At 41.4% G+C, this 26,437-nt stretch overlaps 1 protein-coding gene across 1 annotated transcript; it reads left to right on the top strand.

The window, feature by feature from the left end:
- The first annotated feature begins 13,526 nt into the window (after positions 1-13,526).
- NKX2-5 (NK2 homeobox 5) lies at positions 13,527-18,532 on the top strand. Its single transcript, XM_051973765.1, has 2 exons — positions 13,527-14,010; positions 16,833-18,532. Exons 1-2 carry the CDS (start codon positions 13,656-13,658, stop codon positions 17,438-17,440), a joined length of 963 nt encoding a protein of 320 aa, XP_051829725.1. The 5' UTR covers positions 13,527-13,655; the 3' UTR covers positions 17,441-18,532.
- The last annotated feature ends 7,905 nt before the right edge of the window (positions 18,533-26,437 follow it).

The raw sequence follows: 26,437 nt of genomic DNA, 5'->3' as shown, positions 1-26,437 counted from the left end.
AAGAGACCCTATCGATTACTTTATCTTTCTCTGTAGAAAGCCTCTTGTGGAAAGACAAAAGATGATACTCTCCAATGATAGGCGCCGACACGGTACAAAAATACAAACGGCATATAAACAGGAGACACCCAATGAGAGCCCCCAAACCAGACAAAGCACAGAGATATACCGACGTGGACATAAAGCACAGGCCCGTATAGAAAAGGCACTTTTATTATATGCGCCCGGGGTGTCGCGTACACAATTAATATGCCTCGCTCGACAGAGTTCAGACTTCGTTGGCGTGTGTCTTTGGTTTGGTTAAGAGGTATAGGATGCGTACTGCCCCGTTTCCCGGCTTCTCTCTTGCTCCTACTGAATGTTGTTATTGGTATCATTGTTTTTGTTTTTGTTCTTTTCGCTTTTTTCCCTTCGCTAATTTTCCTTCTCTAAGATATCCACAATCAGCGAACAGAGAGAAACATGTCCCGCTCAGAGTTACACTTAGAAGAGATAAAGTAGGGAAAGAGAATGGATCAGAATGCCCGGAACCTTTTAAGGTCTCCTTGTTCTTGTTTCCCAAGAACCAAGGGGAAGTCCAACTCCGCGAGCTCAGCTGAAGAGAACAGAGAGTTGACATCTCGGGATTCCCGGCCCGCAGCAGGCGCGGCGGAACATATCCCAAAGCTCCGGTCCAATTATCTGTCCTGTGAAGCCTCCAGCTAGACCTGCAGAGCTGCTGGAAAATTCAGTCCTGTCGTGGGGGAAAGTTTTGGCTGCTTGGCTCCTTCAAGAGAAGTCCCCTTCCCAAGTACCCAAGCTTAATTCTAGCTAAATAGATGTATTCTAGGGAAATAATAATAATAATAAAGATATGCACGTATATATACGATTATACAAACACACTTTTGCCCCCCCTTCTTTTCGGTTCCATTTTCACTGGAGATCGTTCTCCTTTTCTTAGTCCAGAACTGTGACCTTAAGTTGGTTCCACTTATTAAGGGATCGTTGTTGTTTGTTCTTTTTTCCAGGAATTACCCGAAGGTAACAACGCAAAGTCGGAGAATTCGATGCGACTTGCACGTGTCTGTTTCGAAGAAAGTGGTGGGGGGTCTAGGCTCCTCCGCAACCAGGAGAAAATTGAAGAAAGGGAGCAACTTCAAAGTCAGGGAACCGGAGCCTTCTTGGTCACCCTCTGCCTCAGCCTGTAAATCTAACAGCGTTTGGTTGCAGTTCCAGTCCCAGGAGAAGAAAGTTCACCGGTGGGGATTGATGACATTGTTTTTATTATATAACATATCATAGGATTTTAGGATTTAAAGCTGGAACGGACCTTAATATATTCTATTATAAATATTATCTATTTAATGCATGATTTAAGAATACATAGTAAAATAATTTCTTAAAAAAGTAAAACCTTCCACTAAGACACACCCCCTGTGTGGCTTCTTGAGAGAGAGCTGACCGTATACCAAAGCTCTGACACTGGAGCATTAGGTCTGGCAGGTCCAATAGAATTGGAAGGGCTGAGGGTTATGTACTAGATTGAGCAAACATGGAGAACCTACTCGAGAAAGGGTCTTCATGAAACTATCTACTAAGATGTGAGAGGCAGAGATCCTGCTGAGGCAGAGAAAAAGCACAAGCTGTTGAAATCTCAGGCCCTTTGTAATTTATGTAATAAAAAATATTTGTTTCCATGTAATATACACATATGACTTATTAATAGATAAACAGCATCCCAAAAGTTTTGGTGCAATTTCAAGTATTACAGCTTTTGAAACTGTACCAGGATTTCTGGACACCCGGGATCTACTACGTGCATATACTATAGTATATGTAATATATATATATATAATCTGACATTATGAGCTATCATATAGATTATATTTTCATTTATCCTATGAGAGGCAGCAAGACTGCCTCATAGAGGCCTCGATATCAAGATGACCTAGATTCAAGTCCTGATTAACAAGAACTGTTCGTTTGACCCAAGAATTTCTCAGTGACTCCCAATAAAACTCTAAGAGGATAAATTAGTTACAGATGAGTTGCCTATCTACACTGCTTAAAGGAACTTCCCACATTGATGAAATCACAAGTCTGGACCACCATCTCCCTGAAATTATAAGGTGTTATGAAATAATAACAATTTATATGTATGGAGAATATGAGTCCACGATATACTCTAAATCCATGCTTTCATTTAATGCTCAAAACAATCCAGTAAGGATAACAAGGCAAAAGTTATTAGAAATATGTGCGTATCAGAGAGACTGATGAATGTGTGGATGTATGGAGAGAGTCTAAAAAGTCAGTGCAGTTTAAAACTTTTTAAAGGTTATATAAAATGGCTATATAATTATAATAATATTATTGAATGCATGTATTACATATTTTCCCCTTCTGGATCTACTTCAAGAAGGTAGAGAATCCTGGGCGTGAAAATTCTCTTTCGCGATGTAGATCTGCAATTCAGCCAATTAGTGGTTAGGGGCTCACCACGGGTTCAGAAATAATAATAGCTCATGGCTATATTTTCTTTAAGGTTTTATAGAATGCTTTCTGTACAATATCTCGTTGAGATCTTCGCATCAGTCGTATTAACTACATTTCATCCTCATTTTACAAATGAGAAAAATGCAATTTAGAGAATCTGAAGTGATTGGCCCAAGGTCACACAAAGAATTACTCAAGTGTAATTAATCCTGCGGCGTCAGAAAGCCTGGATCCTTGTCTCCGCTTCAAGCATAGTGCTGGCAGGTGGATGCTGGAAGATTGGACGAAGTTGAAGAGAGGACTTGAAAAATAGGAGAAGAGGATACTTTTGATCCCGAGAACACACCAAGGGTGCACCGAAGAAACCCCGATGCCTCCTCCTTTGGTTCTTGGGTTAGGGAGTTAAAGGCGGGGTGGGAGAAATAAGTTGTACCCAGTCAGTTCAAATCACCTCCTGTTTGTGGTGCAGTGGCAAAAGTTAACAGGATTTGAAGTTAGCTTTCCGGGCTAGAACTGGGGCTCTGCCATTAACAAACTAATTAACAAGTGATGTCACTTCTCAAATGGGGATAATCCCTTCACACAAATTTCAGCAGGCTATTTGTGAGGATTAGAATAAGTATAAAGCACTTTGTAAAACATAAGGTACTATATTGGGCGCCAGTAATTATTGGAGGCAGCTCAGTGAAGTAAAAACAATTCGTATTTGATCTGGAGAGAGAAGACAAAGGTTCGATTCCCACCAAGACATTCGAAGTCCTTGGGCTAATCCACTTTTCATTTATGAAATGATCTAACATTCTATGATTCTAATATTTTTTTACGATATTAGTCATAACCTCTGACATTTATTTAACACTTTAATATATGTGAAATGCTTCACGTGCACTATGTTTCGTGAGTCTCACAACAATCCGATGAGGTTGATACTACAGGTGTTATAATCATTTTTATAGATAAGGAAACTGAGTCTCAGTGCTGCAGTGGCTAGCCCATCATCACACATTCAGCGTCAGAAACAAAATTCCTCCTTTAGTCTTACAGTTTCCAGGGCTCTATATCTCCATTAGACTAAAGGCATGTTACTTAGACAACAGATTCTGAACCTATACATTCAGGCGAAACTTAGCAATTGCATGTTTCATTTGTTCATTCACTCAACGAACGCTTCAACTGAAAAATTGGGGTGGACATTTTAAACATTTATTTAGTGGTTTTTCTGTACGAAGACGCTGTTCTAGACACTGAATATTCAAAAACCCCAAATAGTCTCTTCTTTCATGGAATTTACGTCTTATTAAAGTGTACAACGTATACACAGGTAGGTCAATACTAGACCATTTCAAGAGGGGAAGAGGATTGATGAGGAGAATGACCGAAGGCTTCTAGTTGGTGCGGCACCTGATCTATGCCTTGGAGAAAGCAAGCTAAAAGCTGTAAGAAGAGAAAGTGAGGAGTGTGTATATTCCAGGCATGGGAAAAATCTTGGACAAAGCGTCAGAATCTAAAATGCCTTCCCTTAAGCATTGTGTTGGTTCTCCAGGAAATATAAAGTTTAGATAAGCAACGAGACGGTGCTCTAGCGTAGAAGGGTTGTAAATACAAATGCAGATGGCTATAACACATGTTACACAACAAATGCATAAAACTGTTACCGATATTAATGTCTTTTATTTGTCTTTGAGAATATTTTTTAAAAAAACAGGATAAAAAAACCCAATATACCAAAAAGGAGACTAAAGGAATCAGAGCTGATCTTTAGCTATATTCATTCCTTTATTCAACAGACATTCATAAAGTTCTTTCTGTGTTTTCTGTGTACAGTCTTGAACTAGGCTGAGGGAAAGATGCAACAGGTAGAAAAGACACTTTCCCTTTTCTCAAAGAGTGTCCAGGCTATTTGGGGAAGTATGGGTAGGTCAGATAGCTTCATGTAAGAAGTTCACCAGGGAGATGTAAAACTGAGTGCTAAGTGAGGTCTGAGGTGGAAGAAAGATAGGAACAACAAATGTGTCCCTTGGTTTCCTCAATCCCTCAGGACTTTCTTGATACATCTCTGAATATTATGCATAATATGCCATTTCTGGCATATTAAGGGAACTGGTCCTGCTCCAGCCTCCAAGCGCTGCCTGCTTAAACTATCCTAATCTCTGAGTCTGAGACTTCCGTTAAGCCTAAGGGGCAAAACAGTGAGTGTGAGGCCTGAAACAGAGACAGGAGTCATCAAAGTTCATCTAACACCTAAGGTTCTGAAGTTTGTGGAGAAGAATTCAAGCTGCATTCCTTTGGGGTCCCTCTTTTGGACCTTTTAATGTTTTCAGCTATAAGAAGGGAATAGGGAGAAGTGAATCCAGGGAATTTAGAACTAGAAGGAAATCTTAAAGAACATCCAGTCCCACCATCTCATTTTATACTTGAACAAAGTGTGGATCAGTAAGGGAAAGTGATTTGCTATTTGGAGTAATTCATAATCCAAGAAATCACATATCTTCAGAGCCCTAGATTCCATTTTAAGTAAATATGTTCCCAGAATCTGAACTTCACCATAATATATCAAGCCCCTTAGCTTGGTACAGTATTGTACTTTTCCAGACCATCCTCACACCCTACCAAAAAAATGTATATCTCCACTCTAAAAACCAATGCATTATGTTTCCTAACAACAGTAATTATTCTTGGACCTATCATGTACTTTCTAGTTATAAATACTTGGATCATAAGATTCCTCACGGCTTTCAGCCCTGACTTCCAATGCCTGCTTATGTCTGTGACAGCTCAGGAAGTCCATGACCTGATATGAGTAAGAAAAGAGTTAGAAAACAAAAGAAAAGAGGAGGGGGACATTATATAAATGTGTAACTGAAAATTTCTACTATTGCTTTTCACAGAAATCTCATATTGTTTGAAACCAGTGTGGCAATAAATAAATAACAAAATAAGATAACAAGAATATCTCACATATCAAAGTTTAAAAACTGGTTGCTAACAATTAGTCTATATAGCATTTATTATGTGCTTTACATATGTTTTCTCATTTGATCTTCACAACAATCCTGCTAAATGCTTTAAAAAATCTCTGATTCTCACCAGGGTGGGAAGTAGGTGCTATTATTTGTTCCCATTTTACAGCTGAGGAAACTGATCCAAACAAATGATAAGTGACTTGCCCAGAGTCTCACACTAGTAAGCATCTGAAGCCAAAGTTTAACTGTCTTCTTGACTCTAGGCCCAAGACTCCAACCACTGAATGACTCTTTCTACTTGATTCTTCAAAATGACCCTATGATGTACAGTGAGTAAGTATAACTAAGAAAATGATAACCATAATGAATTCCTGAAGAAAGAGTGTCCCTTAGATAAATAGAGAACTGGATGTGGAATGTTGTATTATTCAAAGGAGATAGATGTGCTGGTTAATCATACTTTACTCTTTTCCCCTTTACATTCAAGCAGAAGGCATTCAGGTGGAGGAGGTATGTACCAGGAAATGCCTGTGAAGCAAAAATAAAAGACTAATAAAACTTTTTAAAATCCTGCTATGACACTCTAAATGCAAGTATTATTCCTATTTTACAGATGAGAAATGGATATTTAGATGAAATTACTTCATCAGAGCCACATGGGCCATCTTAGAGTCAAATAATTTCAGGACTAGAAAGCACCTTAGAGATTGTTTAGCTGAACCTCCTTGCTTTGCAGTTAAGAAAATTGAAACTCGAGAAAAGTGACATGAAAGGTTATACTTTTAAAGCAGTTTATAAATGCTTGCAAAAATATTTCTATTACTCTGACAATGATGACCAGTAGTTATTATTGTGCTAGCAATACTAGTACTACTATATTTACTAATAGCATACTAGTAAAGAATTACTAAGATGGGGGAAGAGGGAAGAGAAATCTAATTAAGCTCTTTGAGGGCAGCTACTGTCTCATTCCTGTATTTCTCAAACACTGGAACCATGGTTGGCACAGAGTAGGTGCATGAGTGCTCACTTAATTGATCGAGTCAGACTCAGTATATAGTTTTTCTGTGCTCTTTCTGTGCTTAAGCAGATTACAAAGAAACAACATAATCAGGAGGATACTCCTCTTCCCCAATTGAGACTGAGTGGACTCAGCTTCCATACTTAACTAATGTTGGCAGTTGTACTTTATAGGTCTCTGGACCTATAACATAAAGGTGTTATTTTACATTGTTTTTTATTTTTTCCTATTCCCAAAACCCAGAAATCATCACCAAGGAAAAATTTCTTCATCAAGTCTATGATGCTTTATAAAACCTCCTTTCCCCTTAGGCAGGCCTCCTTTTCTTATACCACTGCACTTCTTGACAATCTCTAGGAGTTAAAAACTGAACGGGAGACTGGTCTAGTCTCTAAAACCTTTTAAGAAGAGGGGGAGGAGGTTCTTAACAAAATCTTGATAGATCTCCTCAAAGCTTCCCAGGCCCACTTCCCCAGCATCTTTGCTGTCCAGTCCAGAGGCTAAACTCAAAATTGGGAAATTGTCAAAGATTCACTGCAGGAAAAGCTAATCTCTCATTTCTGAAAAACAATAGCCCCTAATTGGGCACTGCACCTTAAGTGCAAGGTACTCTTTAGAAGCCAGTCCACAGCCCTTGGCCCCCAGTTTGTGCATAAACAGAGCCCTTGGGCAGATAACAATTTGGTAGCAGCTGGGACTCTTTCTTTTCATTTCCTGCACTTTGAGGAAGAAGGAACGACGTTAATTTGAGGAAACAAAGACCTTCAATATGTGTGTCCCTCAAAAAGTCAAACTGTAAGCAGGAAATATTAATAATAATAACGAGGAGAAGAAGCAGAAAAGTAGGAGTAATTGGCTCTTTGCTGTTTGCGAAGAATTTTACATATATGATCCCAATTGATCCTGACGACAATCCTAAGAGGAAGCTGGTGCAGATATTATGACCCTCAGTTTACAGAAGAGGAAAATAACTCCTAGAGAGGGGAATCCACGTTTCACAGCTAGTTCGTGGCAGTTAATTTCATGCTCATGGGATGCTCAGAAAGTGATAGTCTGATGCTATTTTTCAGGGATTTTTTTTTTGCTCACCTCTCCAACCATAATATCTCTGCTCCAACTTTTTTCCTTCTGTTTTCCTCTGTATTTCTGTCTGTATCCCTATGTATCTCAGTCTCCATCTATATCTCTATATATGTCTCTCTTCCCCATCCCTCTCTGTCTCATACAGGCCATTTAAATTAGGCATATGCCGCCAAAGTATATGAAGGTTCCCGAAGCTCTGTAGTAATTGTCCATCCTAGAAGACCCTGAATTCAGTGATACTACGCCCGCATCTGGGACTGCACAGTTAATCCTTGATTGGTTTACTAATACAGCATTCTGGAAGGTAGGGCCCCACTTTTCCCCTCTGGGAGACTGCAAAGGTCTTGGAGCACACTTCAGGCCTCCTGGAAGTGGACGAGAAGATTCTGAGATCTCGGCCACGATCCGGGCTGTGGGTTCCAGGTTCCTCTCAACAATAATCAGAAATATGGAAGGCAAATCGAGCAAAAATCCTGCCAGGGGCTGCTCTTGGCTTCCTAACTTCTTTTCTTAGGAGTCCAAATCCCCACCCCACGCCTGGCCTTCGAAAGCCTCAGAATTCCGTTTCTGTCTCGCTGAGAAGGAAGGCTGCGCCTTTGTTTCCACTCGCGGACCTCCCTTTGCTCCCTGCGTTCATTTGGCAGGCGAGGAAAAGTCAGGGCGAAGGGGGCGTCCAGGCCCCCGACCTGGAAAGCCCCAGAGGCCGCGTCAGCGGATCCTTCCTTCATCAATCAGTTGGACAAAGTGCAGAGCCACGCTCTTTGCCGACTGTTTGCTTTTTCACCAATTATTGCTGCACTGCAGCCCCTCTGTTGATACAGTAGTTCTAAAAAGTGCTAATGTTCATTTATCAGGGGGCCCAGCCCGGGACTCCCACGAGTTGTGATTCTTCCAAAAATATAAACACCAAGCAAACGCTGCAGACAAAACTCCCATTTGTTTCTAAAATACAGTACTGAAAGTGATGCATTGTTGAAGATAAAACGAAGGATAACGTGGTCTGTCTCCAATGAATGTCTCCCGAGAGCATTAATGACATTCCAAATGATAGTTCCTGCTTATCTTTCAATTAATCATATATACCTTGAGCAACTGGGGCCATATTGATTGAGAGAAAGGAGAAGCGGAGGAGCCCAGAGCCGCCGGGATCTCTGCCGGTCTTCAATTAATAATATTTTATAAGTGCAAAGCTCTCTTAGAAAAACACATCCGAGCCTTTCTTAAATTTGGCACTCTGGATTCTAACTCGAGCCTGGACAATTCAAAAGACAGCTAGGAACGTCTATCTAGGTGATGCTGATAAATCTAATTTGAGTTATCTTTCTCTGAGGAAAGGGGGGAGGGAAAGTGCTATATTTATTTATAGGATGGTTCTTACTGTAGTTCATAGCGAAGTTTGGGTCATTTGCCTGACCTACTCCGGACAGGCAGAAAAAAATTGGCATTTAGTGGTTATGATTGCTAAATAAATCTGTCACGTTGAGAAATCGAATAACCTCCAAATGATGTTAAACAGCCTCAGTTTCCTCAATGAGTTTTCAAATTAAATAAAGTCTCAAGCCCCTTCGAACATTCTATTTTATACGGACATAAGTGCTTTCTAGATCTAGCATTCGGAGTTGAAGAATTCGAGTTGTGTTACTTCCAGTTTATATATATATATATATTTCATATTCTATGTTTTAAGATTCTTTTCAACTTTAACATTCTGTTCGAGGCTTTAACTTCTCTAAGGCCCTTCCAGTTCTAAACGTTTTAGAGCGCTATGAATCTATAGGAATAAATTAGAAAAGTCTTAATAGTCTTTTCTGATGTGCTTGGCCTTTGTAGGAAAAGATGCAAATTATTCATGTCAATTTTTGTGCAGTGAATTTATGATTCTACTGTACGATGAGTTCACGTGATTAATATATGCATGTATGTATCCTGTTCTTTAGTCTTCTCTACCTGCTATGACAAACTTAAAGAAGAAATCTTGACTCCTCTGAGGTGTCAAGTAGTTTATTTAAGGGGCTTGTAAAAGAAAAAAAAGAAAATGGGGAGGTGGGGGGAGGGGTATTGTTCTCTCTTAAAAAAAAAAAATTCCCTTCAGGAAAAAAGACTACAAACTTTAAACAAATCACAAGAAATGAATCTTAGCCTAAAGTTGCCTTGCAAAGGAAGGGAAAATCTTTTCCGAGAAAATTCACCCAGAAACATTGGATCCCGGATGCGCAAGCTTCGGCTGCCACGCTGTATGTCCCATTAAATGGTAATATTTCAAGCGTCTGCGCCCGCTAATCTTTCAAACTGTCAACGCGAGCCCGGGCCGAAGAGTTCGAGTCATTTCAAAAACCTCCCAGGACCCCAGCTTCCCAGTCCTTTTTCCGTAAGAGTTTTAATTGAATCGGATATTGCTCTTCTGCCAGAAATCAGCGCCTCAGAGACGTACACGCGTTCCTCCTCCTCTCCCCCAAAATATTCTCCATAAAGGTTAGGAAGTTCAGGGTGAGACAGGCCTTAAGGGGTTAATGCAATTGAAGGCAGTCGGGGGACAAAGCTTGTATATACATTCACGCTCTTGGTTGAAGGAGAGTGAGAAAGAGGGATAAAGAGCAAAAGTAATTCTTTTGAAACAGATAATTGAATAGGTGTGAATTAAGTGAGACTAGGGCATTCAGGCCACATTTGAAAGCAAAAGAGAATGAGGATACAATCAAATTAGGTTCAACTGAAGGCAGAGAAAGCTTTTTGCCATTTTTTAAAAAATGCATCTCTCAAATAATCTGGCCCATGTGACTTTGGGTTCTTGCAAAGGGGAGACCAAAAGCTGACCTGTTACTTCAATGGCCTGTTACTTCGACTACCTTTTAGCAGAGCTAAAAGAACAGAGATCCCTTGGTCAGGATGAAGAGAAGTTCTAAACTGACTGTAGAAGATGCCTTTAAAAAAAAATTGGTATTAGGAGAGCAGGTTCATAGGATTTCAAGCTAGAGGCTATTTTAGAGACAATTCAATACAACCTCTTAGTTTTTAAAGCTTAGAAAATTATTTTCCCAAAGTCTTACACTTTGTAAATAGAATAGCTAAAATTCACAAGTGCTTTGCCTATAAACCCAATTTTCCTGCCCATTGCACAGGCAGTCCATCTTTATCAACAAGCTTCAAATCCTCATTCCAACTACCCTTTGAAAGGGTCATTACAAGCAGGGCATTTCTCTTTTCTAAGTCTAATCTGTAAGATGGACAAGACAATATTTGCTCTTACCTCTCAACCTAGGATATTCTAGGGAAAGAATTTCATAAATATAATCATAGAAGAGAAACTTGACCCAAGCTAGTTTTTCGATTCTGGTCCTGAAAACCAGAGGAATCACTTGAAAAATTACTACCTTGATCCAACATTAACACAGTGGCCTTGGAGATGGAATTTTTAGGCCTGAAAGTGATTTAGTTTTTGGTTGGGGACTAGCAATGACAGGAAAAGAATAGGAATTTTCTTTCCCCAAGGTCAAGTTTATCTGAGGGTCGGAGAACAGGAAGCCTTCAATCATTGAGTCACGCAAATTGTCCGAACAGGAATGGCTCTAAGAGATCGTTTAGTTCAGCTTTTTTTTATGCTAAAGATGGAGAAACTAAATCTCAAAGGAGTGACTTACATAAGATTACTCAGAGCCAAGATTCCACCCAGGTCACCGAATCCAATGAAATCTTCCTTTACAAGGTCCAATTAAGACAAGATTATACCTGTTGACTGATTCTTCCTGAGTTCTTTAGGACGCACATTGCTAATTGAATTAAATTTCAAGTTATTTCACCTTTTAAAAATTGGGTTTTTGAAATTTCTGGTTATCTACAGGAAACCATCCTCTTAACCTCAGAATAGTCAGAGGAAACTTTCACTTTGAAAAATCTTTAGAAATGTGAGCTAATTTGTCATTGCTATTCTTTAGCATTGAAAGGCTGCCTTGGTGCAAATAGAACTGACTGGTTCCAAATCTGGCTTTTGATACATATTCAAATCCCTGTTGCAAAGACCCTTCTGAGAGAGATGATCCTGAGCAGATCTTCAGTCTCTTTTCTACAGCCTAGCCTCTCATTCTAGCATGTTCTAGAGAAAGGGACTTCATAAACATAGTCCTGGGAGAAAAATTCGGTCAAGCTTATTTTCCACTTCTGGCTCTGAAAACCAGAGGAATCATTGTGTGACTTTGAGAAGATCACTTAATTTCTCATTGTGTACCAAAAAATACAAACAAACAAACAAAAAAAAAAAAACCCTCTTCAAGAGTTGCTGCCATGGAGAGAGCATCTGTAGAGAAAGTTTCCACACCAGAAATTCTCATACTCGCCCCACTGTTTTCATAATAGTGTGTGTGTGTGTGTGTGTGTGTGTGTGTGTGTGTGTGTGTGTGTTAGCATTAAATGATTCTGAGAGGCTGAAGATCCAACCTAAACTGGGAAAACTTGTCTGACACTCAGAAGGATCAAGTCTGCTGCTATCCTCCTCCTGGCGCCTTTCTTTCCCCTAGCCGCCAGTACAATGCTCCAGAACAGGGCCACCCAGACTCCTTTCTTCCCCTGCCTGGTTTGTGGAGGTGGTGTGAGAGAGGAAATGAGCAAAGTACTGCTTCTGATGAAAAGTTCTATCCTCCTATACCAACTCCTTGAATGTGGGTACCAAAGTCCCCCCCTAGGAAAGAGAACTTACAGCGTTGACATTACTACATTAGTGTTTGTAAATTTGAACTAATGTACAGCCAAGAGATTCTATACATAACCGCTTGATTGTGCTTCCATTTTCTCCTTTCCCCCAGCAAACTGTGAAGCTGAGCACCCCATTTCTCCAAGCTATAAACAGCTCACAAAAAAATCAACAGACTATTAATTCTGGCTGTAAGAATTCTATTACTTCCTCTCTTCCTTTCTCCAGTTGAGGGAAAACCTATCTTCTGTTCATCCACCTGCCTCCAATCTGATTTTAGTTTCTTTGTTCCCATCTAAATCAGGGTGGTCCCATCCCAGGTTTCTTGATCACACTTAGGAGTATGAAAAGATCCCACAAATGAGTGGGAGTAGAGTATAAATATGTGGAAGGATAGCTTAGTCAAAATTCACTGTCACTGAACTGCCACTACCATAGGAAGACTAGTGGCCTCAATGGTCAGCCCCAAACAGTGACAACTATAATCCAAAAGATACCTTCTTGAGCTGTATTCTCTTTCTATTCCATTATCTGGGTAGACTATTTCTTTCCTTACTATTCCTTAACTCTAGGGTACAGGGAACTGTGAGACAGGAGAATCTTAAGAAAGATGGCTCAATTCCTGTTTGATCTAACAAAACCAAAAGCAAAGAAGAAAGAGAAAGATGTTCGATGTAATGTAATGGAAAGAACACTGGTTGGAAGTCAGAAGGCTTGGATTCCAGTGCTGGCTCCGCTATTTATTCTGTGGGTTACTCTGGACCTCTGTTTTCTCTTAATATGTGAAAAGATGTTGTACGTGCTACACAATTTTCTCAGGTCTTTTCCAGCTCTGGTATTTCTAAAGACTGTGACATTCCTCCTCTTTCTTTTTCCCTGTCAGTTTTCCCTGAGAATTCAAGGGACTCATTGACAATAACCCTCACTTACAAGCTAACGCCTAACTCCTCTCACCCCAACTCCGCTTCGCTATTTTGAGTACAAATGGTGCTTGGATAGTTTCTAAAACAGAACAACCCCTCGTGTTGCTTGTTCAGGGCAGGAAATTCCCTTGAGTTTGATTTTTTTCACTTTGAAGAATCAGGCTCTAGATTACATTTCAGGGGCAGGGAGGAGAAAGGGATGCGGCCCCTTTAAAAAAGTTGAGATGTTTTTGGAGCCGTATTACTATATTAGGTGACAAGAAACTCCTCATCTGTCATGTCATCACTAGCTGATTGACCAATGGCAAGCTAAAGTCACCCAAAAAGTGGTCTAGTCCCTCCTTCTTTTCCCTTATGGTCTGTCCTACCTGCTCCCCCCCTGCCCATCTGAAGTCAAGGCTAAGGCTGGAATGATGTGGGCTCCCCGGGCAGGGCTAGGGGTGCCTCTCCTGTGGGCGGGCTGCGGCCACGCGGCCCTCTGAGCCCGTGGGGCGCCGCCCACCATGTTCGCCAGTCCTGCGGGCACCAGCACCCCGTTCTCCGTCAAGGACATCCTCAACCTGGAATTGGAGCAGCGACAGGAGCAGCAACAGGAGGAGGAGGAGGAGCGGAGGCGGCGGAGCCTGGCCGCCATGGAGCTGCCCGCGCGCCTAGAGGCCAATCTGCCCCCTGCGTCCTGCATGCTGGCTGCCTTCAAGCAGGAGGCGTACGGCGGCCCCGAGACCGCCGGCCTCCAGGAGTTGGCTCTGACCGACGGGCTGGGCCCGGCCAAGCACTGTCCGGCCTTCCCAGCTGCCTTCTATGGCAAGAGCTATGCGCATATGGAGCCGGCCAAGGAACCCAAAGCTGACAAGAAAGGTAAATAGAGTACTGTGGGGTGTGCGGACAAATAGCCTTGGCCCCCCGGGTCAGGCTGGGGATACCGGAACCGGTCTGGGCTTCACTATCACTGAGTATTTCTGGTACCAAGCCAGCGCCTGTGACAATCCTCCGTGGTTGAATTGAGAAGGGAAGAGAACGTGGGGGAGGAGGAGGAACAGGAGAGAGGGATGATCTATTGTCTTCCAAGTTGCCAGGGGAAGTGAAAAAGAGGATCCCTCTTTCGCTTTGACTGCTTTTATTATTATTATTTCTAAACCCCAAAGTCTGCAAAATTAAGCCTAGAGAAATCAAAGAGAGCGAGAAAGAGTGACAAGAAAAGATAGAAAGACAGAAACTGAGCCAAGGGGAAGACTGGGGTGGGAAAGACGCTATATTTTACTCTGATTTGGGGATGTGAAAAACTACAGAAGGATTAGCATGGAGTTCTAATCCAGGTCTACCCTGGGGCAATTTTCGGTCTTACATTTATAGTGTAAGTTATTCAACTACCATTTTTGTGTCCTTGTATCATTTATCTTAAAATATAGGAAATGAGAAAAGAAATAAAGTGAGGGAGGGCAACCTCTTTTTCCTTTCAACTTGTATTGTTCGATGGACACAACATTGTGGATTCTATGTGGTTGTATGTATATTAAATAAGACAAAACACTTTATCCAAGGGAACGGGATTTCTCCCTGTAAGCATCCTCTCCCCTAAGTAGCTCAACGTTACGTAGTGTAGTTTGATTGTAGAGGAGAATCTGAGGGATCTAAAGTCAGAGAACCTGGGTTCCAGTTCCAAATCCGCTATCTCCAAGTCACGTGATCTTGGGCAAACCACAATTTTATCAACAATAAAACGGGGATAATGTTACTTGTATTGCTGTGTTATAGAAATGTGTTATAGGAATAAAATTATAAAGTTTGTAATGCCATATGAGGCCTATATAAATGGAAAAGCTAGTATTAAGGCTCGGAAAAGGAGGAACCTAGCAGTGATGGAAAGCGGCAAAGGAGGCCAGAGAAAAATCGTCTAAGAATTGTTTTGGAAACTATACTTTCGTAGATAGTTCCGGGTGATCTCTGGAGCTCCTTTATACTGCAGGGTTTAAATTATTGCCCTTTCCTAAAGTGGTAATTAGTGGGAAGGGGGAGGCAAAAACCTTTGCTCCTCTCTCCCATCTTTGGTTGGTCCACAATACCAAGACGCTTCCACCAAGTTATCGACTAGCTATCACCAGGACAATATGATCCGAGTTGAGTTTACTTGACACCATACGGGCCTTGCTGCTTCCGGATCGCCGATTGATAATTTTCCAAATCGAACCCTCAGAGACTAGAGATGCGGCACTGTGCGTTGACAAAGCCACGTGGGGACTTCTGGTCTTTGAGACTGAAATAATCAAAACACCCTGAGCAGATCTGTAGTTTTCTTCGTAAAGAGCGGGTTTGTAGTATTGGAGCGGAAACTTTTGCATCCTCGGCGTGGGGCAGGAAAAGAGAATAGACTTTGGAGTCAGTAGATCTAGAATCGAATCATTGCAGGTTCTGCCGCCATTTACTGTGAGACCGTGAGCAACTCGAATCCCTTCCAGGAACCTCAGTTTTCTTGTCCATAATATGGGGGTAACAAAACTGCATTGCTTATGAAATTCCAGAGCAAATGTGAGCTTGCTAGATCCAGTTTAGACTAGGGACTAACAAGGCATCCCGAGGGGAGCAGTTAAAACAAAGATTTCGATTTGCAATCACGGACCCCCATATAAATGTAAGCTACTATTTTATCCTCCGGTGGCGAGACTAGAAATCTACAAAGTAGAAAGAACTGATCTGAATGAGAGCAGATTTGAGACCATATTCAATAACAAAAAAAGTGATCAGAAATATCTGTTTTTCCGAAGGGCTGAAGTTTCAGCCTCTTGGTTTTCTCTAAAGAAAATAATTATGTGTTTAGACAGGTTTTTCTTAAGTAGTAACTTTTTCAACCCACCAATTTCTTAAGCTCATGGGATGATAGAGAGCTAGAAAAAGATGTTAAAGATTATCTCCTCCAATCTACTTTCTTTTACGGTTAAGAAAACAAGAGTCCTAGAAAGAAAACAATAGTTCTAGAAAGCGGGAGTCTCTGTGCAAAATCAGAGCTAGTAAGTTATAGACCCCGAATTCGAACCCTGAACCTTTGACTCTTCAGAAGAATAAAAAAAAATCGTTAGAAGAGCAATTTTTCTTTTCTTTTTCTCCTTTTCTTTTTCTTTCTTTTCCTTTTTCCTTCCTTTCTTCTTATTTTCTTTCTGTACTCCAATGGATTGTATAATCTAACGAAAAGAGCAGAAGACTTGACAAAAGACCTAAATTCGGATTCTCGCTCTACCATAAGCTTCTTCTGGACAAGTCACATTACGATTTCGATTTCGTGACTTCAGTTTCTTCCACTATAAAATCGAAGGTGTCCTTTCCACCTCTAAAAAAACGCTAAGATATTTTCTAGTATTAAGTACTAGATTCTAAGGTTCCGACACCACAGCTCTACCATTCTGTAAAGAAATGCTCTGTGTCAGATATATAGTCGTTCATGTATTGTGCTAGTTTCCAGTCTGACTTCTCCCACATCTAAGCAAGGTTTCCCCTCTGAAGTGTTAGCTATTTGAAAACAAAACAAATGAAAACAAAAAACAAACAAAAAAAGCTTTCCACTAATCAGAATACTCCTCCTCAATGAATTTTTTTTTAAAAAGGGGGCTTTTTGAATATCCACTTGCATCACCCAACCCTCCTTACTATTACTCCTGACTGAGCCTTTCCCTCTTTGTGCCTTGCAGATCTTTGTTCCCTGCAAAAGAACCTGGAGTTGGAGAAAAAGGACTTAGAAGACTCAGATCGCCCAAGGCAGAGAAAAAGGAGGAAACCTCGGGTTCTGTTCTCTCAGGCCCAAGTCTATGAACTGGAGAGAAGGTTCAAACAGCAGAAATACTTGTCGGCTCCGGAAAGAGACCACTTGGCCAGTGTGCTGAAGCTCACCTCCACGCAGGTCAAAATCTGGTTCCAGAACAGAAGGTATAAATGTAAAAGACAGAGACAGGACCAGACTCTGGAGATGGTGGGCCTCCCCCCTCCCAGGAGAATAGCTGTGCCAGTATTGGTGAGAGACGGGAAGCCCTGCCTGGGGGACTCTTCTCCCTACAGCTCCCCCTACAACGTTAGCATCAACCCGTACAGCTACAATGCTTACCCAGCCTATGCCAACTACAGCGGCCCGGCGTGCAACCCTAACTACAACTGCGGTTATCCTTCGGTACAGACGGTGCAGCCCTCGGCAGCAGCCAACAACTTCGTGAACTTCAGTGTCGGGGACTTGAATGCAGTGCAAACGCCCATTCCGCAAAGCAACGCGGGGGTCTCCACTTTGCATGGGATCCGGGCCTGGTAGGAAGAGAGGCCTTCGGCTTTCCAGGAGTGGAGAAAGGGAGGGAAGGGGGTCCTAGTGCGGGTTTTCCAGGCTCTCTCGACCCCCATAGTCCTTCTGCTCCCCACCCCTCCCCCATTACCCATCTGACTGAAAAGGTAGGGAGTCTGTGGGCAGCTAGAGTGGGATGGGAAGTCTATCGGCTTAAACCTGAGAGCTGCAGCTAATCTGGACTGCTTGAGAAAAGAGGACCAGGAGGGGCGGGAAAGGAAAGAGGGCCTCGGAGATTTGTACTGCCCCAGTAACCTGGGACTCTGGACAAAGAGTCGGCACCAAGCTAGTGGCTGTATGAATGGGGTCGTCCTTCCTATAAGATAAAAAGTGTTCCGGGACTGAAGAGAATTTCTATCTATGCTATTTGGGCCCGCAACGATGGATAGAAAGGAAAAGCCCTCTGCCTGCTGGTGGAGCGCACAGCAGCCAGAACCAATCTCCAGAAAGAGCTACTGCAACCCCTTTCCCCAAAGCCCGTCTACAGCCCCTGCAGCTTCTGCAATCCCTTGAACTGCTCTCTCCTACAGCTCCTGGGAGGCTAGCTTAGCTCTCAGGCAGGGGCCAGGGCATCTGGCTACCAACAGTATCACTCAGAAAACATATAATCTGTGGCCAGATTTACAAGCATCGAGGCTGGGGTCTATGGATCCCCTCCCTTCCAACCAAAATAAGTGCATAAGAAGGGAGTCAGAGCTCCTCCTTCCTCACTCATCTAAAATCAACAGGTTTCTAGAGTCAGATCCTGGAAGGAGGAGAGAAAGTTGTATCAGTATTCTGAATCCCAGAGTCATCTTGTTAGATAACGGATGCCATAATACCCCGAAACAGGTCCCTCAAAATTTGGCCCTTCCAACTCACTATCACTCCCACTTCTCATTCCCCTCCCCCAAATCAAAGGGACTGCCTCCGATTTTGGTTTCTGAACTACTGTGTCTGCTGAGCTGGAGATATGAGCTCATCCTCTCTGGCTAGGCTGCTGGCCCTATTTAAGTGTTTCCTCGTTGTAAGAAAAGAGACCCCAAACCACTCCGCCCCTACCTGTCATTAAAGAGCGTGAACTAACCCAGCGGTATCTCCTTTTTTCAGCTCCCAACGGCGTTCTTCAGTAGAATTGGGTAATTGCGGATATCAGGAGCAGCTACAGTAATTTTTAAGTTTTCTAACAAGTACAATAACAGTATAATTCCAACTGATAAACCTCTTGATGTATATTTTTCATTGTAGCTGTATGAGTCACGACAACCCAACGAGGTAGGTGATGCAAATAGTATCTTACAGAAGAGAAAAGCCGAAGTTCAGAACGATGTGATAACTGTACCAAGATCACATAAATAGTGTCAGCTGAGATTCCAACATGTACTATACTACTCTTCACTCCACTTAACCCAACTTTGTGGTGCTTCTTCGCCGGCCTCTACTGATCACTCAGCTAACCTCCCCGCCACTGCTGAGCTCCCTACCCACCAGAGCCTCCCTGGATGCCCCCGCTCCTTTGAGTCTAGGCTGAGCAGCCAGCAAACCAAGCTCTCGAATATTGTTTCCACTGTTTGTTTGTTTGTTTGTTTTTTAGCTTCCCTCCCACCTTATTTTTATTGGTATTTTTTGTCTCACATCATTTTCCCCTTCTAAATATGTTCTCCTCCTTCCATCCAAACCAGTGAGCCAACCTTTGTAACAAAGACTCTTCGACAATTTCAAACGTACAAACAGGAAATTGCCTCCCTTCACCTTTTCTCTGAAGGTTCCTGGGTTCCTGGTTCCTGGGCCCCACTCTTCTAGAAGTGGTCACCCAGCGCTCAAAACGCAAGCTAGAATCCCCAAAACTCTTTGGCAGTACAGTCCTGAATACCGCAGTTCTTAAAGACCTCTCCTTCTTGGAGAGGTCTTGGACTGGCCGAAGTGAATCATGGGTTATTCTTCTACCAAGACAATTTCATGTATAAGAATAAAAAAGAAAAAAAAAAGATTGTCATTTTACACAGGAATTGTAGAAAGGCAACTAAGGCCTAGAGAGTATGAATGACAGGCACAGACCAAATGGAATCTGATTTGTTTTAACAGATCCAAGGCTCTTTCCACCACCAAAGCTGTCTCTATCTCGATTTTCTTCTCATTCTCTCCTCCTCAACTTTCGGGACTTCCCTAAATCCTAGCGCTGTTCCTCCCCTCCCTCTCCACCATCCCACGCCACATCCCGTCTATATATATACACACATACATACATACACATACAAATATATATAATATACATACACATATATACACACATATGTACATATATACATGTATGTATATAATATATTTATGTGTATGTATGTTACACATATGTTTGCCTCTCTGTAGTCAATAAGACCAATTTAATTTTCGTGTGAGATAATTCGAATCTGTTTTAAGAACTCAATCGATAAACATTTGTTAAAGTACTAAATAAATGCCAGGTATTTGGACTGCAAAGACAAGCATGCAAATATTTAGGATCCTCAAGGATCCTAAAAACAAAACTCGAGTCTAGAGTATACATAGGTTTACAGAATTGACTCAAAGATGACTCAGTTCGACTCCCAAATGCTAGTCTATTCGCCTCAAAACTCAGCGTTGTGGTCAGGTACGGAGATCGGAAGTTTGACAAGTCCCACTTTTTATTTGCAGGATCGCGCCTCAGTTCTGGAGACCAGCTTTGGAGACTGGCTCCAGAGCTGAGTTCTTACACCAGTGTCCAAACACTAAGAGCATTGAATTTAATGCTTGAGGGAGAGATCTTCTAGTCCAACGGTCTCATTTTAAAGGCGGGGAAACTGAGGCTAACGATTTTCCGTGGGACAATACCTCTCATTTATATAGTATATTCAGGTTTGTAGAGCATTCTGTTCTTCATTTCACTGGTGAGACAGACAATTAAGTGAGCTGCTATAACTTTCTAAAGCTTGTGTCAATAGAGATTGGAGCTCTAACTATATAAGGCCTGAGCTCTTTCTACCTCACGGCGTGCCCTATAATCCACTCCACTTGGAGGAATTGGGGCTCTAGAAATACCCCCAAATGTCATTAAGATCTAATACCCTGAGGGGGCTGGTGAAAGGGTTGTTTTTGTTTTTTTTAAGAGAAGATTTAGGACTACTCAGTCTCTTGCTAAATCGGGAGGCCGCTGGACAGTGCGAGATATATTCCGGAGGGAATATTATGTACCGTGTGGATTTTAAGAAATTCCACTGTTAGAGGAAGATCTCTAACTGCAGGGCAGATCTGCTACAGGGTAATGGGTTCGAGGAATTCCTGTGAAAGCGACCAAGAAAACGAACGAGTGTGGGATAAGGGAGAATAGAGTAAAAGCTGGGCTCCGGAAGACCAGCAGTTCTCGGCTCCTCAAAAACCCCTATCAATTGTCAATTACTGGGGCGAGAAACAACAAACAATTTAATTCAAAGCAGTCAAAACATCCTCCTGGTGCCTCCGCCGGCGATAAGGCGGATCCCTGGGACTAGCTAGCAAGCCGTCGCGCTCTTCTGCCTCAGCTATCTGGACCATCAGTAAACAGAGGAGGAGACTGGACGGCTGGGGCTCTGGGACCTGGCCAGAGAGCCGCCAGCTCCCTCAGTTTAGGCCAGGCAGGTGGAGAAGGCGAGAACTCGAGGGCCTAGGCACTACACCTCTTATCACCAGAATAGCAGAGACCTTATTTCCCAGGGAGCTCCAAACTCCAGGTTTGAAAATACTGGAGGGTGGGGGTGGGGGGCGGAAAGGCGGGGAAGGAAGGTCTATCCCCCGCTCTCCAGAGTCAGCGGTCAGAATTTGACTGAACCCTAGGCCGCTGCCCACGGTGCCTGGAGGTCAAGAGGGGAACTAATAACGAGATTCCTCTCAAGTGAGAAAGAGTGATAATTACTTCCCCGAAGCCTCTTCTTGCTCCAGCCGCAGGCCTGTACCTGTTATCATCCTGTTAGTCTAGATTCTATGGACTGTCCACTTCTGGCGACCCTCCGGGATTTTGCCAAATGTTTTTTTCTCTGTCGTTGTTTTTCTGACTCTGTCCCTCATTCTTTCTTCTTGGTTCTGCCTGCTTCAGTCTTTCAGTCTCCGTCTGTCTCTCAGTCTGACTGTCTTTGTCAACCTTTGTCTTTCACTCTGTCTCTAGGTCTCTTTCTTCCTCTCTCAGTCTCTCTATCTCTATCTCTCTCTGTGTGACTCTTTGTCTCTCTCTAATCTCTCCCTGTTTCTGTCTGTCTCTCTCTCTTTCTATATCTCTGTCTCTGATTCCCTGACCTCTCCCCAACTTCACCTGCAGCTCTAGCGATGCTTCCCAACCTAAAAAGAAATCTTTTTTTGGTCTTTGTCTTGGGACACTTTGGGGGAACATTCGTGATCTAAAGAACCCAAGAAATGGTCTTACGGTAGGATGTTCGAGTGGGAAGCCGAAATCTATAGTGGACAGTCTCTCACTACCTCCGACACTCGAAGATTCACTTTTTAGTAAACCAAACTAAACCAAACAAAAATCATTAGCTTACATTTTCATAGCGTTTTAAACTTAGACCACTAGATTCTAATATCTGGGAGTCTTCTCAGAAATTTAGTTCAAGATCTTTGTTTGGGAGACCCAGAGTTTGGGGATTTTTGTTTGTTTGTTTTGTTTTGTTTTTTGGTTCGATGTAATAAAACTAATCATGAGAAGAGCTGGGATTGGAGACCAGATATTCTTTTCGAAGCCCTTTCACATATAATTTACTCTCTCCTTGTGTTAGAAAGTTGAGAAAGTGGTGGTGGGGATGAAAAGCATAATATGTAGAATAATATTGAGTTTAACAAATATTACAAAATATCAGGGAAAGGGCATGATTGTTAAATTTTAAAACGATTGGGAAAATGGACAGCACTTTATCCAAAACTTAGATTAGATCCAGATTTTACTCTATATGCTACAATAAACTGCAAGCAGAAAATTAATCAAAATTTAAAGTCACTAAGTAATTGGAGGAAAGGGGAAATGTCTGTTAGAGGAAAACCAAATACTTCTTTCTGGCACCACTCTAAGGTTATAAATTACAAACCAATTCCCAGCCTATTAGTAAAAATCAGTTCTTCTCTAGAAAGATTCCTGCACAGGTAAAGTCACAGGTCCAGATATTATATAGAGATATTTATATGTATGCAATACATACATACAGATTATACATGCATATGTGTATAGATATATGTGTATAAACATTTATAGATGTACATATTTACTCATACATACAAATCTGGATTAAAATATTATGTACATCTATATACACATTGATATAATTCTGGCCTTTGATGGCAATGGTGGCAATAGTGAAGAAATTACCTACTCAAGTCTGCAACTGGCTTGTAATTTACAGCTTTAGAGAGTTTCAGAAATAAGTATATAACCCATATACATAATATTACCCGTGGACACACATTATGTTTTTTGCCTCTAGCTTTTCGGGTCAGAGTCATATCTTATGTGTCTTTTAATTGGGTAATAACGTTTTGTCTGTAATTGACTACAAGATCCATACCTATTGAATTAAATAAAGCTTGAGAAAGCTGAGCTTTCTCAGCTGGAGCTCAGGGCAAGGACACAAAGATTCTCTCAGACGGGCAAACAGCCGTCATTTAAATAAAATAGATTTTTGTCTTCAATTCTCTGCGTACTCTGGAAACTCATTTGAGAAAATAAGATGCCAGTCAGAGGAAGATGTCAGGCTTGGAACAGCAGTGTCACAGCGGAGAGCAGGCAATACAATACGCGTACCAAGGCCAGCTTCAGCCCCACCCTCGCCTGGGCTCTACGGACTTGGCAGATTTCCGGAAAGGTTCGAGTGTGAGAAAGATGAAGGACCTTATTGAGACTACCGCCTTCCCTACCAGCAATCTCTTTCTTCCTTCTACTGGTCCCAGCTCCCCGGTAACTCCCTCGACGGGCGGCCTAGAGAAAGGGCTCTCGGAGCCAAGCCATCTGGGGTCCAGAAGGGGTATCATGGGGAGGATTAGAACAGAATGAATAGGGGACTGTTTAGCTCAACTACCTAATCCTTGAAAATGGCATTGAGGCTGCCCGGAAGGGAACACCACCAGACATAGAGATGAGAATTTGAGGGGCACTGAGGTTCACACTCTCCCAAGACCAGTCTTTATCCAGAAGCAAGTTGCTAAGAGGGAATTAGCGAGGGTGGGTGGCAAGTATACCGATCGGGGAATTAGCTGAATTTGGAATCAAGAACTCATTAGAATCCTACCACCACTATTGACTGCCTTGGTGACCTTAGACAAGTCATGATTCCTAAAGCCTCGATTTTCCCAACTGTAAGTTAAAGGAGTTGGACTAGAAATGTCAAAAGTCCTTTTCCTACTGTGTGATTTATTCCACTTGGGAGCTTCTAGGTGGCCTCTGAGTGTAGATGAGAAATATATTTAGGAGTCAGTCACCAAAGGGGTGACTATAATAGCAGTGAGCTTTAGGATGAAAATTGAGATAAGAAATAAGATGAGAAATTTTCAGAGATGCTAACCCTTCTGTCCCTGAAGACTTTTTTCTGCTAGCACCTTCTCCTACTGGAATTTGCTGGCCAGAACAGCAGTAGTCTTTCTCAGGGGCCCATACTTGGTCCTAGTCCTGTCATATTTTCTTGGGGGAATTTATTTGAGGAAGGGAGAAAAATAGGAAAGAAATTATTTTAGATTTCTAGATACTGTTCAAATTCTAATCCTCTCATTGATCCATTCTATGATTCTAGATTAATCAGTTTCCCACTTTGGATCTCATGAGATTAGATGGTCTTTAAGGTCCAATTCTAATATCTTATGTCATTTTATTCTGTGACTCTATATGTTTTTTGTTACTATGGACCTGTGATTGCATGACTATGGAGAATTCTGGTTGGGGAAATTCCCTCCCAGGTTGGAGACAACAAGTAAGTATCTTCATTGCATTCACAAAATAGGTAAGAGGTGTGACTTGTACCAAGTCTTCAAAAGTCCCAAAGCTCTTTAACCACACACACTGTATTTCAATTTATTGTGGTATTGAGTCATGTCTGATTTTTCATGACCCCATCTGGGATTTTCTTGGCAGATATTGCAGTGTTTTCTTATTTCCTTCTATAGTTCATTTTATAGATGAAGAAACTAAGGCAAACAGGGTTAAGTGACTTGCTCAGGGTCACACAGCAGGTGTTTGAGGTCACATTTGAACTCAAGTCTTCCAGAATCCAGGTCCAGTACTCTATCCACTGCCCTTCTCAATTTCTCACTTTTTAAAAAGTGATTTTAAGATTTTAGGCCATTTACTTTATTTTCAATTCTTCTCTAGGTCCTAGGATTTTCAATAGGCCCTTGTACCCAGAAAATGATTCTCCCAGTCAGATTGATCACATGAAGTCTGGTTGGCAGCCCCAGATGGAGAAAGAGCCCCTGAACTCAAAGTTTGGCCTTCCCTGAAGCAAATCCCTGTTGGATTGTGGTCTGGCTGTAGTTTGAGAATCAAGAGAAATTTCATCCCACAAGAAACTGACTGCCAAGAATGTTAATTTAAAATTTCTTTCTCAGCCATTTAAATCCCTCTTTCCTTGAAAGGTTTCAGAAACTAAATTTTAAGAAGACAAAAGAACAAAAGAATAAAACATTTCAGATATTATAATAGATTTGAGGAAAGGAAAAGAAAAGATGAGGGGTTCACTACAGACTCAGTTTCTTTATCTATAAAGCAAAGAAACAACTTCCAACTTGAATCCTGTGATCCTATGAAAGTGAAATCCAGCACTAATTAGGAGTTAGTACAGATAGGTTCCCTGAGAAATTAGAAACACTAGAGAATGAAGCCAATCCCTATTAACCTAAGATTTTGGTCATGCTTCCAGCCATTTGGAGAAAAAATACCTCCAAGTCTCTATCCCTCAGGCCCATCTTTTTTTCTATTTCCAGACTATATTATAATTCATGCTTAGATAGCATGTTAAGGCTTGCAGAACACATAATTTTACAACCTTTGGGGCAGGTAATGTCCATATTATCTCCATCTTACAAATTTGGAAACCAAAACTCAGGGGGAAAAAAATTGGTCAAGAGCACAAAGCTCATAAGCATTAGCAACATTTTATCTTATATAGAAATAAATGTTAGCCTAGAGAGCTCCAAACTTTTCCAGCAGAAGGACTCCTTTAAAAACTTGGCTTCTTTTTCACATCAGTTTTATTTTTGAATGTATTCAGTAAGCTATCACTTGTTTTTGTTCTTTTGCTTTTTGAAAAAGGATGCAAATGAGAGAAGGGAGAGAGGTAGCAAAACTACCCGACATATCTAGTGAGACTAACATTATATTCAATATGTAATACCTGCCTTGCCCCACCCAGCCTCTGGAAAGGGGAGAATTCTATTTTAACTTCAACTCATTTCTTCCCATTTTATAGTAGTTGTAATTTTAGTTTGTTTTATGAGAAAATACAGGGCAACAAAAGGGAAGTAACATTTAATAAAGCTTCTGAACAAATGTGCATTTTATTCATCACAACAGCATCTGCATAATTTGAAAAATGTTTTGCACATATATATAATCATTTATTCAATTTACAGAAAAAATGTTTACTATGCCAAATCATAATCCATATGTTTTTGACATGAAATATGGACCAGATGACAATTTCTAATGTGTATATATTCAATAATCTTGCAGCCCTCAGGGGTCTCTGATGCCAGATAATGGTTCCAAGTCCTAATTATTATTATTAGATACATAATGTAATAATTATTATAATAAATCTAAGATGACACAAAGCTCAGAGGGATAGCTAACACACTATGTAGCATAACCAAGATGCCAAATATATTTAAATAGGTAGATAAGCATTCTCTTTCTCTCTCTCTCTCTCTCTCTCTCTCTCTCTCTCTCTCTCTCTACTTATATATGTATATAGACTATGTGTATATATACAGATTAGAATATTTGAGGTAACTAATAAAATGAAATTT

Source organism: Antechinus flavipes, chromosome 2, assembly GCF_016432865.1.
Source record: "Antechinus flavipes isolate AdamAnt ecotype Samford, QLD, Australia chromosome 2, AdamAnt_v2, whole genome shotgun sequence".
Classification (NCBI taxonomy): Eukaryota; Metazoa; Chordata; class Mammalia; order Dasyuromorphia; family Dasyuridae; genus Antechinus; species Antechinus flavipes.
The sequence above is the reverse complement of the archived record's forward strand: the minus strand, read 5'-3'. Positions and strand labels throughout refer to the sequence as shown.

What these genes read in the sequence shown, in the direction of transcription:
- NKX2-5 (XM_051973765.1), top strand. Translation starts at nt 13,656, where the DNA reads ATGTTCGCCAGTCCTGCGGGCACCAGCACCCCGTTCTCCGTCAAGGAC. An exon ending in ACCCAAAGCTGACAAGAAAG is followed by an intron (nt 14,011 to 16,832) that starts GTAAATAGAGTA and finishes TGTGCCTTGCAG; the next exon opens with ATCTTTGTTCCCTGCAAAAG.